The sequence below is a fragment of the Nipponia nippon genome, unplaced genomic scaffold (genome assembly GCF_047370975.1).
Source record: "Nipponia nippon isolate SJK-2023a ecotype South Korea unplaced genomic scaffold, ASM4737097v1 scaffold_25, whole genome shotgun sequence".
Classification (NCBI taxonomy): Eukaryota; Metazoa; Chordata; class Aves; order Pelecaniformes; family Threskiornithidae; genus Nipponia; species Nipponia nippon.
This window is the reverse complement of record NW_028262342.1, coordinates 6,834,544-6,850,864: the sequence shown is the minus strand read 5'-3', so window position 1 is coordinate 6,850,864 and position 16,321 is coordinate 6,834,544. Positions and strand designations below refer to the sequence as shown.

At 59.7% G+C, this 16,321-nt stretch overlaps 1 protein-coding gene across 1 annotated transcript in view; it reads right to left on the bottom strand.

The window, feature by feature from the left end:
- Nucleotides 1-16,321, bottom strand: part of ITPR3 (inositol 1,4,5-trisphosphate receptor type 3) — a 43,020-nt gene that overhangs the window by 12,299 nt on the left and 14,400 nt on the right. The window contains exons 4-38 of the mRNA XM_009465638.2: nt 14,941-15,027; nt 14,607-14,765; nt 14,376-14,474; nt 14,171-14,254; nt 13,066-13,212; nt 12,583-12,678; nt 11,303-11,353; nt 10,603-10,745; nt 10,328-10,427; nt 9,875-10,035; nt 9,012-9,153; nt 8,607-8,768; nt 8,290-8,462; nt 8,045-8,164; nt 7,700-7,882; nt 7,364-7,615; nt 6,934-7,078; nt 6,620-6,767; nt 6,114-6,310; nt 5,830-5,959; nt 5,486-5,543; nt 5,111-5,276; nt 4,781-4,945; nt 4,497-4,565; nt 3,914-4,039; nt 3,617-3,739; nt 3,242-3,442; nt 2,621-2,872; nt 2,403-2,528; nt 1,986-2,111; nt 1,746-1,866; nt 876-1,060; nt 591-739; nt 302-410; nt 40-130 (exon numbers count right to left, since the gene is read on the bottom strand). Of these exons, the coding sequence (XP_009463913.1) occupies nt 40-130; nt 302-410; nt 591-739; nt 876-1,060; nt 1,746-1,866; nt 1,986-2,111; nt 2,403-2,528; nt 2,621-2,872; nt 3,242-3,442; nt 3,617-3,739; nt 3,914-4,039; nt 4,497-4,565; nt 4,781-4,945; nt 5,111-5,276; nt 5,486-5,543; nt 5,830-5,959; nt 6,114-6,310; nt 6,620-6,767; nt 6,934-7,078; nt 7,364-7,615; nt 7,700-7,882; nt 8,045-8,164; nt 8,290-8,462; nt 8,607-8,768; nt 9,012-9,153; nt 9,875-10,035; nt 10,328-10,427; nt 10,603-10,745; nt 11,303-11,353; nt 12,583-12,678; nt 13,066-13,212; nt 14,171-14,254; nt 14,376-14,474; nt 14,607-14,765; nt 14,941-15,027 (4,846 nt within the window). The remainder of the gene's footprint in view (nt 1-39; nt 131-301; nt 411-590; nt 740-875; nt 1,061-1,745; nt 1,867-1,985; nt 2,112-2,402; nt 2,529-2,620; nt 2,873-3,241; nt 3,443-3,616; nt 3,740-3,913; nt 4,040-4,496; nt 4,566-4,780; nt 4,946-5,110; nt 5,277-5,485; nt 5,544-5,829; nt 5,960-6,113; nt 6,311-6,619; nt 6,768-6,933; nt 7,079-7,363; nt 7,616-7,699; nt 7,883-8,044; nt 8,165-8,289; nt 8,463-8,606; nt 8,769-9,011; nt 9,154-9,874; nt 10,036-10,327; nt 10,428-10,602; nt 10,746-11,302; nt 11,354-12,582; nt 12,679-13,065; nt 13,213-14,170; nt 14,255-14,375; nt 14,475-14,606; nt 14,766-14,940; nt 15,028-16,321) is intronic.

Here is a 16,321-nt window from a genome sequence, read left to right as displayed (position 1 = left end):
CACAGAGAGACGGGGAAGGCGCAGGAGAGGGGCACTCACCTCCCCCAGCAGCATCCATGATTTCGCCTTTGGAGCTGGACTTCTTGTTCTGCAGGTAATTGTTCAGGAGCATTTTCCGCAGCAGGTTGCCCTGCCAAGACAAATAAACGTCATGAGTCTCCCAACGCCAGGGCCAGCGCTAGAGCAGAGCGAGGCTGAGCGCCTGTGGGCAGCAGCGGGTAGGGCACTGACAGCCTGGGAAGCGGGGGCTGCACAGACAAGGAGTGGGGCTGAGGACATGCCATGGGACCATGGTGCTCACCCTCTCGCCGTACTTGTTCCTCTTCACCAGCATCTGCTGCAACGTCCTCAGCACCTTGATGCACAGCTTCTCTTCCGTCTCCATGAGGTCCTTGGTGTGCTGCACCAGCCTGGCAAGGCAGAGCCACCGTCACACAGCTGAGAGGGACAAGGGGGTCCCTGAGGGAACCATCCCCACCATCCCTCCAGGCTGCAGGCACACACCGGGATGCACAACCCACAAAGAATGACGGTCACCAGCCCTTCCCAGCACTCCCAGCCATCCCTGGGCAATTGCAAAGCATCCTCACTTGGACAGGAAACCTCCGCTCTCGCATCGCTGAAACGCCTCTGTCCCCTCCATGAAAAGCAGCTCTGGCCGGTGGAGGACATCCACCAGGACAGACAGCTCAGCCTCCACCAGTGGTTTCAAGCGATCCTCCAGGGCGCTGATGATGTCCTACAAGTCACAGCACACACCTTTAGGGCCAATGCATGCCTAGGAGACACGAGCATGGGAGAGGGACCCCTGCAACGCCAGTGCCTTCCTGCTATCACGCACCGATCCATGCCACCGCCGCCTCCCTGCCCCATACCTGCAGCTTCTCTATGATATTCTTGTAGTCCCACTGGTTGGGGGTGGTGGAGACACGGGGGAAGGTCCGTGTGGCTGTCTTGTAGTTGGACGTATTCCTCTGCACAGTGTTGGTGGAGCTGCTGTTGAGCAGGGAGCTGACGTGGGCATCCAGGTCCATGGGTAGCGCAATGGAGCGGCTCTTGGCTGCAGGCGATGGAGCCGGGGTTGGGGACAGCCATGACCCATCGACTGGGTCCTACCCACTGCCTTGGGCCAGGCACCCCTTCACCAGCTCTTCATTTGCAGCAGAGATGATTTGGGTTAAATACAAGAGTAAACTCCTCCAGGCTAGTGAGGGGTGGAGTATTTCCATCCATCCCTCCCCACTGCAGCACAACAGTGCCCACAGCCCCCCCAGCCCAACCTAGGATGGAAAGAGGCACCACCTCCAGTTTTTGGTTGGGAAAGCCCAGCATGGAGATGTTGTAAGCACCCTGCCTTAAATTACAAAGGGAAATCCCCACCCAGCATTGAACCACCGAGAAATCCTTTCCACGTGGTGACTCAGCGCTAACAACCCTTGTCCCAAGTCACAAGTCAGGCAGCCACAAGGAGGCTGAGCGCAAAGTCCTGGCGGGGGAAAACCACCACAAATGCTGGCTTTGTCTCCAGGCCCTTCACCAGCAGGGACACACCAGGGATCTCCCAGCCAAGCCACATCCCAGAGCCAAACCTCGCCATTCCCAGCCAGCAGCCTCTTGCCAGGGCACGCTGCCAAGACCCGCAGCAGGGACGATGGCTCTTGCTCGCTGCCGGAGCAGAGGCAGCCTAGGGTGGCTGCATCCTCCTGGTCAGCGGGGAACAGAGCGTCACTGGCGCGGCTCCTTACCGACCATGGCCAGCGTGCGGATGCAGGCTTCCACCGAGCTCTTGTGCTGCTGCTGCAGCCAGGGGCACTCCAGCAGCCTCATGGTGGACTGGAGAAGCTGCACCACAATGGTCTGGTGGGTCTGAAGGAGAGAGCAGGCAGGTATGTATCAGTGCAAGGTGTGTCCAGACCTTGTTTTGCGGGGCTCGATGAGCTGCTTTCCTTCCCCAGCCATGGCCTGTCCATGCAGCACCTTATTACCTGCAGCGAGGTGCTGTTCTCTGAGAAGGGGGAGCTGAAGAACGCGTTGATGGTGTCCAGCACCACCGTCAGCACGTACTTCTCCAGCGTAGGGTCTGGCAGGCGTTTCTCTCGCTTCTTGCACATCTGTGAGAAGGGAGGATGCCGATGGCACCAGGGCAAGGTGAGCACGCATGCTGGCCAGATGCTGCTGGCACGCAGCGCTGCTGGGACCTGGCTGAGCTGAAGGATGTGGCCGGTGACACTGCTCCTGGGTCTAGGCCAGAGAGCCCTGACTGCTCCCCAGCTGCCCTAGTGGGGCAGCTACACATGTCTGGCCCCCCGGGCTTCGAGGGAGCCTTGGTGACACCAACCTGTCCCCATCTGATACAGCAGCCATTGCTGCTGTGTCGCTCCCACCCAACCCTCCCCACGCACCTGGGCCATGTCCAGGGTGAAATTCTCAAAGAGAGTCCAGATGTGGTTGCTGGTGTAGATCTCCTTCATCTCCACCTCCGTGTCCACGTAGCAGTGGTTGACAAAGTTCACGTAGGCCATCTTCACCTGCCGGGGAGAGGGAGGCGGGGCACAGGCACCGTCAGGAGAAGGCAATCAGTGCAAAGCCACTGGCACCGTCCTCGCTGGGCACCCCGTACCTCCGTGATGCAATCCTCATGTGTCACCACCCGCACCACATCCTCCAAGGGCAGCAGGGACGTGCACTTGATCTCTGTGTAGACGTTCTTGCCCTCAGCGCAGGCAGCCAGCAAGTCCACCAGCGAGATGTGGTACATCAGCGGGCTGTTCTCCTCCACCCCATCCCTGGCCGCTGTCATCATCTCCAGGAGGGTGGCCAGTGAAGCCTTGTCATTGTAGAAAACCACCACATCGTCCCCAGCATTGGTGAGCTGCAAGGAAGGGTCAGTGGTCACTGCTCTGGAGAAGGAGGGTCAGAAACCTCGCAAGGCAGAAAACGGTGTCCTTTGCAGTGGGGCGAGGAGAGGCAGCAGCCAGTGAAGGGTGAAAGGGCCGTGCATTTACAAGGAAAAGCAGGCATTTGCAGTGCAATCAAAAAATCAGAGCTTGTAGGACTCCAAAACGGTTATTGGCTCTTGGACCTTGCATTAAGCTCCTGGAGATGCTTCCTACTCCAGGAAGAAGCCAGCATGGCTGGGAAGGCTCTTCCTCAAGGAAGATGCCAACCATGCACCTCCCAGCAGCCGTGCCCTGCTACACCCCACGCTCAGGCCCCTCAGGCTGGGGGGAGAGGTGCTTACCTCCGTCATGATCATGTCCTGGCACTTCTTGACGTACTTGCCCTCGGCCTTGATGATGGTGTGTAGGAAGTCGAGGTACTGCACGTGGCGGCCGTGGGTGGCCACGCAGTGGATGAAGTGCTGCGGCACCGTCTCATTGATCTCTGAGCAGAGCTGGTAGTTGTTGAGGAAGATGTGCTGCATCGTCTCAGCCTCCAGGAGCTGCGGGACCAGGGGAGCAGAGTGAGGCCGGGGGGCTGCCAGGAACAGCCTCCCCTCCTGCCCTGCCCCCTCCTCTCCCAGGGTCTCCTCCTGGCTTTTGCATCTCTTGCTCTCAGCCCCAGGAGCGGTACTGAAGTCTCTCCCCACGACCGCCCGTCGGTCCCCTCTCCTTACCCCCGGGGTCAGAAACAGGTTGAGGTGTTTGTGCAGCAGGGCCTGGTTTTCCTGATTGCCAGCACAAAACTTCTGCAGGAACTGGTGGGTGAATTTCAGGATCTCCATCATCTTGGCATCACCCTGAGGAAAGGCAGTGAAGTGAAATACCCAGAGCTGGCAAGGGATGGAGAGCAGCAGCAGGCTGCTGCCCCTCGTGCCCTGCCCAGCTGCAGGACCCAGCCATGCAGCGGGGTCCCCGCATCCCCCACCCCTTGCCCTGGGCACTTCAGGACCTGCTGGCTTCTGCTCACCCACCTTCTCATAAGGGATCTGCAGCAGATCCAGCATCACTTTGTGAGCATCCATGTTCTTCAGAAGGCGCTGCTGCTTCTTGCGCACTTGCTCTCCGACCCCGCACATCTTATTCAGCCGCTCCAGGATCTGGGGAGAGAAGGACCACGGCAGAGGGGAACTGAGCCTGGGAGCCCATCAGGATGGCCACCAGCACTGGGAGCTTGCTTGCAATGCAGATGTGCCCTCCATAAACCCAGGCGCTCCCTGCATCGTTTGCAAATCTTGGCACCCCGCTCAGAAATCCTCCTTGCGGTGCCGTGCAGAGAGCCCTTGTCCCATCACCAACCCTCTCCCCTCCAGTCCCCCCAGCGCAAGGTGCACTCACGAGCCCTGGGACATAACAGGGCTCCTCCTTGTGCTGAGCTGGCAGGAACGAGCCCTGGCTTGGACTTGTTTCTACTGAACTACAGGAGAGCTTGGAAATCCCCCCTATGATTTCACCCTTTCCCTTCTTGCTGGTGCCCCCGTGCCAGCCCAGGCCAGGCAGACATGGCTGGCCGTGCCTGCGGGAACAGCCCCGGGGCCAGGATTCGGTCTCACTTACCCCCTTGACTATCTGATAGTTCTCGCTGCTCTTCTCTCCCGGAGCAATGACCTCTTCGTCGGCAGCATGCTGCAAGGGGACAGAAACAGCACCGGGTTCCCACTGCACCTCTCCAAAGCCTGGGGCACAACTGCACGCCGCCGGACCCTCCCCGACCCTCCTCTTCCAGGGAGAGGGGTGCACAGCCCATCGAGAGGCGTTAGGTGCTGGACTGAAGCGAGCTGCACCTCTGCCTCCCACTCCTCTCCCGCCCCGGTTCCCAGGGTCTTGCTCAGGGCTCTCACCTCTTTCTTCTCCTTCTTGTTCCCCTCCACCGTGCTGTCCCCTTTGCTGCTGCCCTTCTTGTCCACCCAGAGCTCCGATTTCTCCACCATAGTGCGGAGTTTGTCCAGCTCTGACTTGATCACCTTGTAGTTCTCGACATCCTGGGCTGAGATCAGGAGCTGAACCTGCAGCGACATTCCCAGGGGTTTCGAGTTTGGGGCACAAACCCCATTCCCCTCCTCTTCCAGACCTCCAGCCCAAGGAAAGGGGCTGGGACCCATCCCATGTCCTGCACCCATGACCACTTGCGGGCTTAGAGGTACTCCAGAGCAGCATCCCACCAGGGTTACCTGTTTGAAGGTGTGCAAGACCTCCTGCCTCTGGCTGAAGTGCTTGAAGAGGAGCTGCAGGGAGCCGGAGATGAGTGGCGGGTAGTCGTGCATCGTCAGGTGGATCAGCACCCGCAGAAACATCCTCCCTCCCTCGTCATCCACCTCTAACATGCTGCTCGTCTTCCTGAAGCCGGGACGAAAGCGCTTGGTGTTAGCAGCCACGTGGGAGCTTGCGTGCACTCAGTCACCCCGTGGGGCTGACGGGGCCAGCTGCATTAGCCCTTAGAGCCTCATCTTCCTCATCACCTGCAGCTTTCAGCCTCGGCAGTATGGACAGGAGAGGAAGAGCCCTATGGCCAGGCTAACTATGCACCGGAGGGGGCAGGGACTCACCCCACACCGAACATGGCTTCTGCGTGCTCGCCGATCCGGTCCAGGTTCATGGCTGCAGCTGAAGGGAGAGGAAAGGGAGATGAAAGGGGCGGCCAACGTGACCCCCGGGCACTGGCAGAAACCCGCAGGAACCAACCCAGCTCCCCGGCCCCTGCTCCGAGCATCCAGGACGGACACAGGACACCTCATCCCATCTGCACAAACTCCAGTCCCCCCCATGCCCCCTGCCAGCAGCAGCGGTGGGTGGAGAGCTGCTGGAGCTGTCACCTCCGTCGCCCGTGTGTCCCCAGCCTGGGGGGTTTTGCTGAGTTGAAGCTGTACCAGGAGCAAAGTGGAAGAGTTACTTGTGGAGTCAAAGGCTGGAGCCGTCCCGTCGGCTGCGCTGTCCTGCATGGGGTAGACTTCCACAAACTCCTTCTTGAAGACGGAAAGCAGGTAGGAAATCCTGTAGTCCAGCCGCACGTTCAGGATGAACTGGCAGCAACAAAGAAGAAGAAGAAATCAAAAGTGAGTGCCCTCTTCATGCCAGCTGTCTCTGCATCAGAAACCTATGTCTTCCCCTCACCACCCTGTCCCACGGGTCCCACCCGCAGTTCCATAGTGCTTCTACCTCCCCACCGGCTCCAACCTGCAAGATCTCCAAGATCTTCAGCTTGGTCTCCATCACCACAATGTTCTCGTTCTCAATGCTCCTCCCTCTGTCCACTTGCTCTGGGGCAGACCCGGCACTGAGGCTTGGAGGGCTGAAGATGGACTGTTTCCTGCTCAGCACCATGGTGGACATCATCTGCCCAACGCCCTGGATCGACCTCCGCACGTTCTTCCCTACAGAGGCAGCCACAGTGGGCAAAGTCAATGCAGATGGAAAGGGAGTTGGCAGAGGACCAATGGAAGGACCCACTTAGACTGCAAAACGCTGTAGATATTAATCAGAGAACGAGTAGGAGAGCCTGGCCATTTCTCTGGCATGGCCAAGGGCTCAACACCTCCTGTCTCCCAGTGCAGACCCAGACAAAGGTTCCATGTCAGCAAACCAGTGGCTTGTTTTCTTGCAGCTAAAACTGGAAAGCACTGGGCAGACCACAGAAAACACCCTCCCGCAGGGCTATGCCTGGTTATGGAGCAGGGACTCACCCGTCACCTCGTCGTTGTAGACTGCCTGCATCATCAGCTGGGGGTTTTGGACACAGTCAATGATGCCAAGCAGCGTCCGCGTCAGGCGCAGCAGCTCACTGAAGCTGTAGAAGCCGAAGTAGATGAGGTTGTGGGCAAGGCTGACAACCTGGGGAAGAACAAGGCAACTCCAGACCCTGCCGAGCTCGGGGCTGAGCAGGACAAACAGACATGGGGGAGAGAGATGCCAGCGCGGCCACCCTCGTTGCAGAGGCAGCTGCAGCCAAACTGTGCTGCATCCTGCAGCATGCCGGTGGCATCGGCAGGTCTCGCACCTCGAAGGTGAGCTTGTTCTTCTCCTCGTTGGCGAAGGGCACCGCCTCGCTCACCACGTTGTTGAGGTAGTCCTCCACGAACTCCATGGTGCTTGCAAACTTGTTCTTCTTGTCATCGCGCGAGACATTGAGGTTGGAGTCATAGCTGTGAGGGGAGATGGCGGGGGTGAGCTGAATGGCAGCAAGTCTCCTCACACCGAGCCTGGAAGGAGCACTGTCCAGGCAGCTGCTGAGCCATCACGGCCAGAAGCAATGCTCGTGACTGATGGAGCCTGCTTCCTTCTGAAGGCTGAGACCTGCCAAATTCACTCCACAAATGCTCCCCTCCCAGTCCCTGCTAAAGCCAAGCCAGTCCCCACACAGGATGGCATCTGCCATCCCTCCTCCTGCCCTGTCCCTCAAAGCCGCTGCGAGCCCCAACGTGTCTCACTCTTTGATGGTGATGGCTGTGGGGATCTCGGTCCAGAGCCGTGCAAACTTCACGGGCATCACCAGCTCCTGGGGATCCCTGTCCACGTGCACGTGTAACATGAGGTGGCAGAAGGAGGCTCGGAGATCGAAGGGCAGCATCTCATCTGCCATGCAGAGGAAGATCAGGTCCACACCCAGCTGCTGGGAGATCTCCTTGATGGCCAAGTACTGGCGATCCAGGCACATGCGCGCAAAAAGCTTCAGCTGGTACCTGACCAGGGTCGAGAGGGAGAGGGAGTGAGTATGTGCAACCCTTGCGTCCTCACATGGGGAGCAGATGCTGTGGGATCACCACCTGTAGTAGCTGAGGACGTTCTCATCATGGGCATTGCCAGCCCGGGCCTCCTGTGCCAGCTGCCGGATGCTTTTCTCGTGGTGGTCATTGTTCTTGTCCGTCCAGGTGAGCCAGACCTCCTCCTCCGAGTACTCGATGCTCAGGTACTCATGGGTCTGGGACATCTCCTTCACTGGCCTCAGCCTAGGGCAGAGAAGGGGTAAAACTGGAGATGCTCCCGCAGAGAGGGAGCAGCTGCACCTCAAGGGGCGATGGGGCTTTTGCCAGGGCACCGTGGGAGCTGGTGGAAGGCAGGGCCAGGCACCAAATCCTGATCGTGGAAAACCTCTCCCCTTGGCTACTCACTCGGTTTTGATGAGGATGTCGCTGTTCTTTGGGTCCAGCACGCACTTGCAGATCAGCTCCTGGGTGACGGGGATGGCAATGTGGTTGGACACGCACAGGTCCGAGAGGTAGTCCAAAAACCTACAGAGAGAGACAGCTCGCTGTGAAAGGGGGTCCCCGGGGGCTCTTTGCACCCCTGACTGAGGCACGTCCCACCCATCACGCAGCACAAAGCCCTTTGGGACGGGGCCTTTCTGGACACGCACCGTGGCTCGCGGTTCTTGCGCACCAGGCTGACGAAGGTCTCCACCTCGGTCTTCGTGATGTGCTTCTCCAGCAGCTTGCGGTTGTTGTGCAGCAGGGCTGTGATGGTGTCCTCGGCCAGGATGTCGTAGCCGATCTGAGACTGCATCATGCCGAACTGCTTGGCAATGTGCTCCTGGAGCGGGCAGAGAGGCGGTGAGCACACGGGGCTGCGTGGCGGGGTCTGCCAATGCCCCCTGCCCCACCGAGACCTCAGCAGCCTCCCAGGGCTTTGCAACACATGGTGGGATGGGGGCTCCCCCCGTCACCCCCCATGCACCTGGTTCTTGCGATAGTCCTCTTGGGAATGCCGGAGCACGCGGTAGCACAGCCGAAACATGTACTGGTAGGGAGCGTTTTTCTGGTCCGACAGCTCTTCCAGCCGCACCAGGGGCCCTTCCCCACCCTTGTCCTTGAAGGGGGCTTTCAGGATCCCAAAGATCTGTCCAAAAGCAGAGATGGTAAGTGCTGTGTCCCCCTCCACACCGTCACCCCCACGCATGGCTGGACACCAGCCGTGCTTGCCAGGAGGGCTTGGTGCACCACCGGGGCATGAGCTGGAGACCAGCTACACCTCCTCCACAGGCGTTTCCAGATCCCTGGACTCCAACGTGGCCCTGGGCAGTGCAGGACATCTCCGCAGGACCTCAGCCTTGCTCGGGTGCAGGGCCCCGGGGCCACTCACCTGCTTCAGGATGTTCTGCTCCCGCATCAGCTTCTGCCGCTCGCGGTTGGGCTTGGTCACCACAATGTCCAGCACGTTCTGGCCATTGTTGGGGACGTCGCTGACGAAAAACACCAAGTCCTCCAGCAGCTGGATCACGAACCTGCAAAGGGGCACAGTGCGAGGGGGGCGGTGGGACGCTCCGGCCGGTGGGGCTGCTCAGCCACCCCACGCAGTCCACCCAAACTCGGGCCCCTGCAGTGATGCTGGTGCATTTTGGAGGACCAAAGAGCCCACATTCAAGGTTCAAAACAGCACCAGGGAAGCTGCTGGCCAATCCTCGCCTCCCTGCTAGAGGTTAACGGCTGCCCTGAAGCAAGAGGTTTTACAACCCCTATGGTTCAAAGGAAACTATAGGTGCCAGGGTAAATGCCAGAGGCCTTTGCTCGTGATTCATGCCAGGGATTTTGCATTTAACGCCTCTGCACACGTAGTCAGCTTTGCGGGACCCGCGGGGGGTGGGCTGGCAGGGCGGCAGCGGCTCGCTCTGTCCCACAGGGGATCTGTGTTTGCTCAGGAAGCACCAAGAACCCACCCACCTAAAAATAATACGGTGACTAACCCGGCTGCCCCTATCGTGGGGCCATCTCTCAGCCCCTTGGATATTTTTCTAGCGGCAAAGGAGGCGCCGGAGTGGGGCTGCGGCGTTATCTGGTTTCCTCGCCAGACTCCTGGGAGGAGCAGGCGTGGATTTGGGTTGTGGGCAGGAAAGCAAGACAGCACTGGCACCAAGACCCAGGCAGGGGCCCCATCCTGCAGCGGTGCTGGAGAGCCCCTGGGGGAGCCCAGCACGGCCCCGTCTCCCAGGGGAAATGACTTTTTACCTCCGGTCATTCTGGCTCAGAAAACCTTCGTTCATCTTCTCCACCACGCTGGCCAGCATCGAGCTGGCGTCGTTAGCAAAGTCCAGGTCCCGAATCTCAGACACAGGCACGGAGACGATGGCGAAAGCTTCTTTGTCTTCTTTGGTGGGGCACGTGCCCAGCTGGGAGGCAACGGGAAGCAGCATCACACAGACAGGGCAATACCAAGCATGGCCCCACCATCTGCCACCAACCCAAGTGAAGTCAGTGACCCAGTTCGTCCCCATTGGAAGGGCTGGGGTGGGCTCTAGGTTACTGGGATGGGCTCTAGGCTGATGTCCAGCCACCCCCTTGGATCATCAGGGTATTTCAGTCCCTGGGTAAAGCCTGGGTGCTGGGTGGGAAGGAGCACGCTAAGAGCTATTGGGGCACAGGAGACAAATCCACGCACGAGAGGAGGGAGCGGGGCCGTACCATGAGGCGGATGGGCCTCTCCTCATCGATGTCAATGGGCACGTTGGTGCTCTGGATCCAGGTGTTGGTGCAGAGGTGGCGCAGCCTCACGTAGGAGTTCCTGCAAATGGCACAGCGTCCTGGTGAGCGACCCCCACGCGGACACACCAGCACCCACCACTTCTCCCAACACCCGGCAAAGCTCCCCCAGGAACAGACTTGCCAAGATTTCACACCATGCAATTAAGCCTCCCTTCTTTATTTCAATCCCTCCACGGCAATGCATGCTCACGTACCGCGGGACAAAGGAGTCCGTCTTCTGCAGCGTGGTAGGGTCCAGCTCGAAGAGGGAGGCGATGTCATTGCCGTGAGGCACGGCCACCAGCCGGTATTTGATCTTCTCCCCCGTGTTCCTGCGGCTGGCGCGGCTGCTGCCCCCCTGCACCAGGGAAAGCAGCTTTGAGCCCGGCGCAGGGCAGCTGCCCCGCTGAGCCCAGCCTCCCTGCGCGCGTGGCATCGGAGGAGACACGCAGCGGCTACGCTCAGAGCAGAAGCTTTTGCTCGGATGCTGGGCTGAGCCTCGCAGAGCGGAGACGTATGAGGGGCTGCAAGAGCGCAAGCGCAGCGTGATGCACCTGAGCTACGAGGCCACCCCTTCTCCAAATCTCACCAACAGCAAAGAGAAAAAACCCCCTGAATGTCCAAATCTCTCTCTACCAGCACTTCCCCATGGCCTGAGGATCCAACATGCACTGGGACCCCTCCAACAGATTTCGGCAGGGTCCTCTCGCAAGCGGGACATGGAGATGCTACTCTACAGCGCGAGGCGTGGGGATGCTCTGCTGGGCAGCAGGACCCGGCGGCACGGCGCGGGCACTGTCCCCGCAGCGGGCTCTGGTTCAGGGCATGTCCCTGCTTTCAGGCAGAGTCTAAGAGACGGCGTGGTTTCAGGCAGCGGCAGCAGCATTTCTGCTAGCGAGGCTGCACACAGCTCACCGTGGGCGCTGCTTTGGGCTCAGCCACGTCTCCTTTATAACTTGGGTTTTCCTGAAAAGTTAAAGAGGGAGATGAAAGACAGCTATCAGTCCTCCCACTCAGTCCCTCCAAACCCTGAGCACAGGGTGTTATCTCTATTCCTGCCTTCCTCAATCACATCGCAGAGAGATGAAACCGGCCCAGCTGGGGCTGGAAGACGTGACCCGTACCCAGTGCACAGCGCTCCGTCCCCCAGGAGCGGGACGGGGTGAGCCCCGGCGAGCAGACCCGGGGCTCCGTGCCACAGCAAGACGAGCTCTTGCTGCAAATCCCTGGAGGCCCCAGGGTGAGGTCTCAACGAGCGACACAAGCCAGGCAGAACCAGCCTGGGATAGGGAGCATTCCGTGATCTTCTTTCCTCTGCAGAAGATGTCACCTGAGTGGTTTTTGGCTTAAAGCAGCCATTTCAGAGCCCCAGTATTTGCTATTTTCCATCCTGCCAGCAGTGGAAGGGGCCCTGGGGGCTGCCTTTGCCTTCTCCAGCTAGGGAGCACCTTTGGCACACGGTGCACCACGATCCCCCCCGGTACATCCCTGCTCCCCTGGCAGCAGGGTGTAACACTGTCTTTCCCTTGGTCCTGGCAGCTCATTTGTGTCACATAAACCACGTTATCTAAGTGCAGAAACCTCTTTGTGCCTCTGTCAGGAGGCCTCGAGCTGGCCTTAAACGGGAGGAAAAAAATCTGGTAAATGATGTTTCCAGGCCCAGATTTTGCCCACACCCTCCCCAGGCAAGGACAGCCCTGGATGCTGCTGTGGACCAGAGGATGAGGATGGCCAAAACCTGATCAGGAAGAGTTAAACGCAGGATGAATTATCTCCCACTTCCATCCTACCACGAGATTGTGCTGGTACACTTGCTTGGCCCAGAGCGAGCAAAATAGAGGAAAACCCCGGCCATCCCCTCCTGCCCCCCCGGGCCAGAAGAGGAGAGAGCCAGGAACAGCAATTTTGGCAAGTGAACCCCTGCACCGTGGGGTGGGGGGTTTCAGGGGGAAAGCCCAGCCCTGCAAATGGGCAGACGACGATGACACTCACAGCCCTGGTGCCAATGCCTCCTGCGAGCAAGCAGGGGCCGCAGAGGCCCAGGGCAGGATGGCTCCGAAAGCAAACTGGAGCGGGGCCAGAGGCAATCCTGGGCATCGCCGCTCTAAGGGCAGGCGGGCACTGCCTTTGCAAGGGCTGGTACCAGCCTCTCGAGGGCAGGGCAGGTCTCTGCATCCCTCTGCTTGCCCCCTTACCTCCGCTGCCAGGTAGTTGCCCGTGGCGAGGTGCTTGAAGCGGTACAAGCCATTCCAGTGCCCGGCTCCCCCTCGGCACGGGTCGTGGTGGACCACCTGGGAGAAGCAGAGGAGAGCTCAGCCGCTGGCGCGTGGGGCTGCGGGGAGCCGGGATGTTGCTCCTGCCTCCGAGCCTCCGCTGACCCCAAGCAAACACGCTGGTGATATGAGCCCCATCCTATCTCAAAGGCGGCCACGAGCAAATATACTCGGGGCACAGAGCTTAGACAGACACCGGTGCCCATCCACCAACAGCCGCGGTTCCCGGTGCTCTCATGGAGCTTGAGCCTTGCGCTGGCTTTCACCAGGGCAGCCAGGCTACCAGAGGTGGAAGTGTATAGAAATAACCATTGCTTCTAGCACCACTGCCCCTGGTGAAAGTGCAGCAACCACAGAGGTACCCCAAAAGCCCGCGGACACACGCTCCATCCCCTCCCCGCTCACCTCCACCTCCCACAGGGCGTTGGAGCTGGTGGCCGAGGTGGCCGACTGCCTCAGGGTGGTGCGGAGGAAGACGTGCAGCTTGCCTTTGTACTCGTCGCAGGTGAGAAACTTCTCCTGCTCGGCGTGGAAGAGCCTCACCACGTCCCCCTGGACCAGGACATGGTAGTGAGACCCAGGGACGTGGCTCTCCTACAAGCTGACGTATCTCCTCCTGTGACCCCCCCTACCCTGCAAGGGGATGGGATTCCCTCCCTACATGGTCCAGAGCAGAGCACAGCTCCCAGCCACGGCACGGCAGGACCACGGGAGCCTGGGCATCACAGGGCACCGCCAGCTCTTCCAGTCCTACCTACCTGAGCTGTGCTAAAACCTGCCTGTAGCAGCAGAAATGCTCCTCCAGACCCCGGGGAGGGCATCTTGCATGGGCATGGGGCACCCTGCACTCCGCAATGCCATCACTCCATTTACTCTTGCAAGCCATTTCTCTCTGCTTCCCCTTCCTGGGCTGTAAAATGGGTGCAAACCCCCCACTTTACACCCCTGGAGGGGGCAGAGGCTCTGCTCACCGAGGCATTAACGCCCCGGGAAGGAGGATGCGGTGGATGCGGTAAGCCAGGGATAAGCGTGGCGCCTGGGGACGAGGGTCTGTAAGATCATAACAATCAATATCCATCCAGCTGCTTCCTGGAGGACCTCAGCCCCGAACAATAGCTCCGCGGGGAAAGTTCCTTTCCCAGGCAACAGCCAGCCCTGCTCCACAGCTAAACAGCCGAAAATTGTCCTCGCAGCCAGGAGCCACTGCTGGCACTATGTGTGCCTCGCATTGTCCTCGAGAGCCAATTTAATACAATAAGGCAGAGGGTAATTTCATGCCCCCTGGGTACCTGCTGCCAGGAGATACTAAAATATCCAACCCTAGCTTGCTGTTAAGTTCTCCAAGTGGTGAATTCTACAAATCAAGGTCCTCAAGGCAGGCTCTCTGCTCTGCCCTTGTCACACAGCCAAACGGCTGTTCACACGTCCTGTCCCTGCAGGGGAGCGGGGCTGGGTCCCTGGAGCCCCCCGCCTCCCCGGCGGCTGGCGGCAGCCGGACCTCCTTCCTCACCCCTTTCAGCACTTCCTCCATGTGGTCGCAGAACTGCATGAAAAGGTTGATTTTCCAGCTGGTGTTACAATTGACTGAGTTCACCTATGGAGCAAGAGAGCGAGGTCATGATCCCCGGCACAAGGGAAAAACGGAAGAAAAAGGAAAAAAAAGCCAGGCAAGCCCTAACAGCCAGACCCTGCAGAGGCAGCCCAGCCCCCCGTACCTCCTTGCAGCCGGCGTTGTCAGCCAGCTCGTAGTTGCTGGCGTGCAGCGGCTGCCCAGCGTTGACGGGGTTCAGGATGACTTTGTCTCCCACGACTACCTGGGGAGCAAAATGGGAAAGGAGGGAGCGAGGATGAGACCGGGCGCCCGGCGGGGAGGCGAGCCCTGGCAGGCGGCACACACGGTGCTTTCTGCACAGCTTAATTTGGGGACTTCTTGGCCCTGTACTCACATTATCTCCATTGCTCCTCAGCTTCCAGAAGGGCTGGATGAAAAGCCAGGATCCCTCATTGCCGGTGGCATCCAGCGTCACCCGCATGGCGTTTTTCTCGAGCAGGGCCGGCAGCCGCTTGTTCACCGTCAGGTACTTGTTGCTCTTCATGTGGAGGAGCTGGAAAGGCGAACGTCAGGGTGAGCCCCCCAAAGGTCCCCAGGCCTGGTCGTACCCAGGAGTGATCCCTCAAGCCCCTTCCCAGCAGCTGCCTGACTGGTGTGTGCTGGATCTGTGCATCTCCCCCCAAAACCCATCGGCTGAGCGCGGAGGAGGGGAGAGCGAGCACCCGTACCTGGATGACACTGCCGTACTTCACCACGTCGCCATGCACTTTCTTGTTCTCCGTGTCGTTCTGCTTCTGCTCCATCTGGGCTGCATGCTGAATGCCGAAAGAAGAGCTGAGCATAGTAGCACCCTCCTCGCTCCCCTGGGGCCAAAGGGGCCACCTGCACCTGACGCAGCGTCAGCATCCCTCTGTCCCCAGACAACGTGGTCCAGAGCTATAATATGGTCCTCAGCATCCGAGAGCTCAGGCCGGGACCCTGGTGTGGCCCTGAGCACCTGCATGAAGTCCGTGCAAGCTTTAAACCGAGAACTTAAAAATTAGGACAGGGACAAAATGGCACCGAAATTCCCCCCAAACCCCAGCAGGTCTTATGGGGCAGCACCAAACAGGGACTCTGCACGGGGCAGGCTGGGGCAACGCACCCATCTCAGCTCTGCTGCAGCAGGGCCGGAGGCTCCCGGCAGCACCGAGACGAAAGAGCAAAAGGCCCCGTGCCGGCAGTGCCGTGCCCGGAGATGGCTGCAGGTCCAGACCTGCTGCAGCGGATGCTGGCCAAGACGCCTCAAGAATGGATTGCTCAGCACCACTTGCAGCCCCTCTCTCCAAAACCACAGACATTTTCTGCACGGTGGCTCTGGCAGCCAGAGGAGCGATGCCGATGTACGTGGAGCAAGGCAGGAACTTGCTCCCGCAGCGGATCTGTCTGGGAACGGCGAGGGTGCGCTGACAGCCCTGGCACCAGCCCAGGCACAGCCCGGGCAGCGCCAACCCAGTGCTCCCCTGCAGCCGGGATGGGAAACGGTGGCGAGGGATGGAGCTGGGAGAGCATCTACCTGTTCCCATCCTGCTTTCGCTCCCTTTTGCTTGAGAGCAGAAGGAATTGGGAAACACAGCTGGAATGGTGGCTCCACACCCTGCAGGGGGATGGGGGCAAATGGTCCGTGAGTGCCCATGCAGGCGATGCCGGGGCTTTGAACGTGCCTGGCACCCATTGTGGCAGTACAAACCCTTTGCTCTTTCGAATGTTGCCAGCACTTTAGTTAACTCTCCGTCCCCACACAGCTCTGGGCGCCACCCAGGGGACGTGAGCCCCGCGGCGGTGCCTGCTGCCATCAGGAAAACAATGCTGCTGCCAAGAAATCCCGCACTGATGGGGAGCTGGGAGTTTAACAACAACCCCATGGAGCAACATGGCTCCGGCAAGAGATCTGGCACTGCAGTGTGTCCTAGATCTGTGTCCAGATCTGAGCTCCTCCCTTCCTGAAAACCAGTGGGGCCAGGAGTGGGAAGCCTCTGCCCTGAGCAGGCAAGCCCACGGGGGCTGATGTTCCCAGCGCCTCCCTTGGATGGGACAGGCTCTGTCCCCAAGCCACAGTGGGATGGGGTC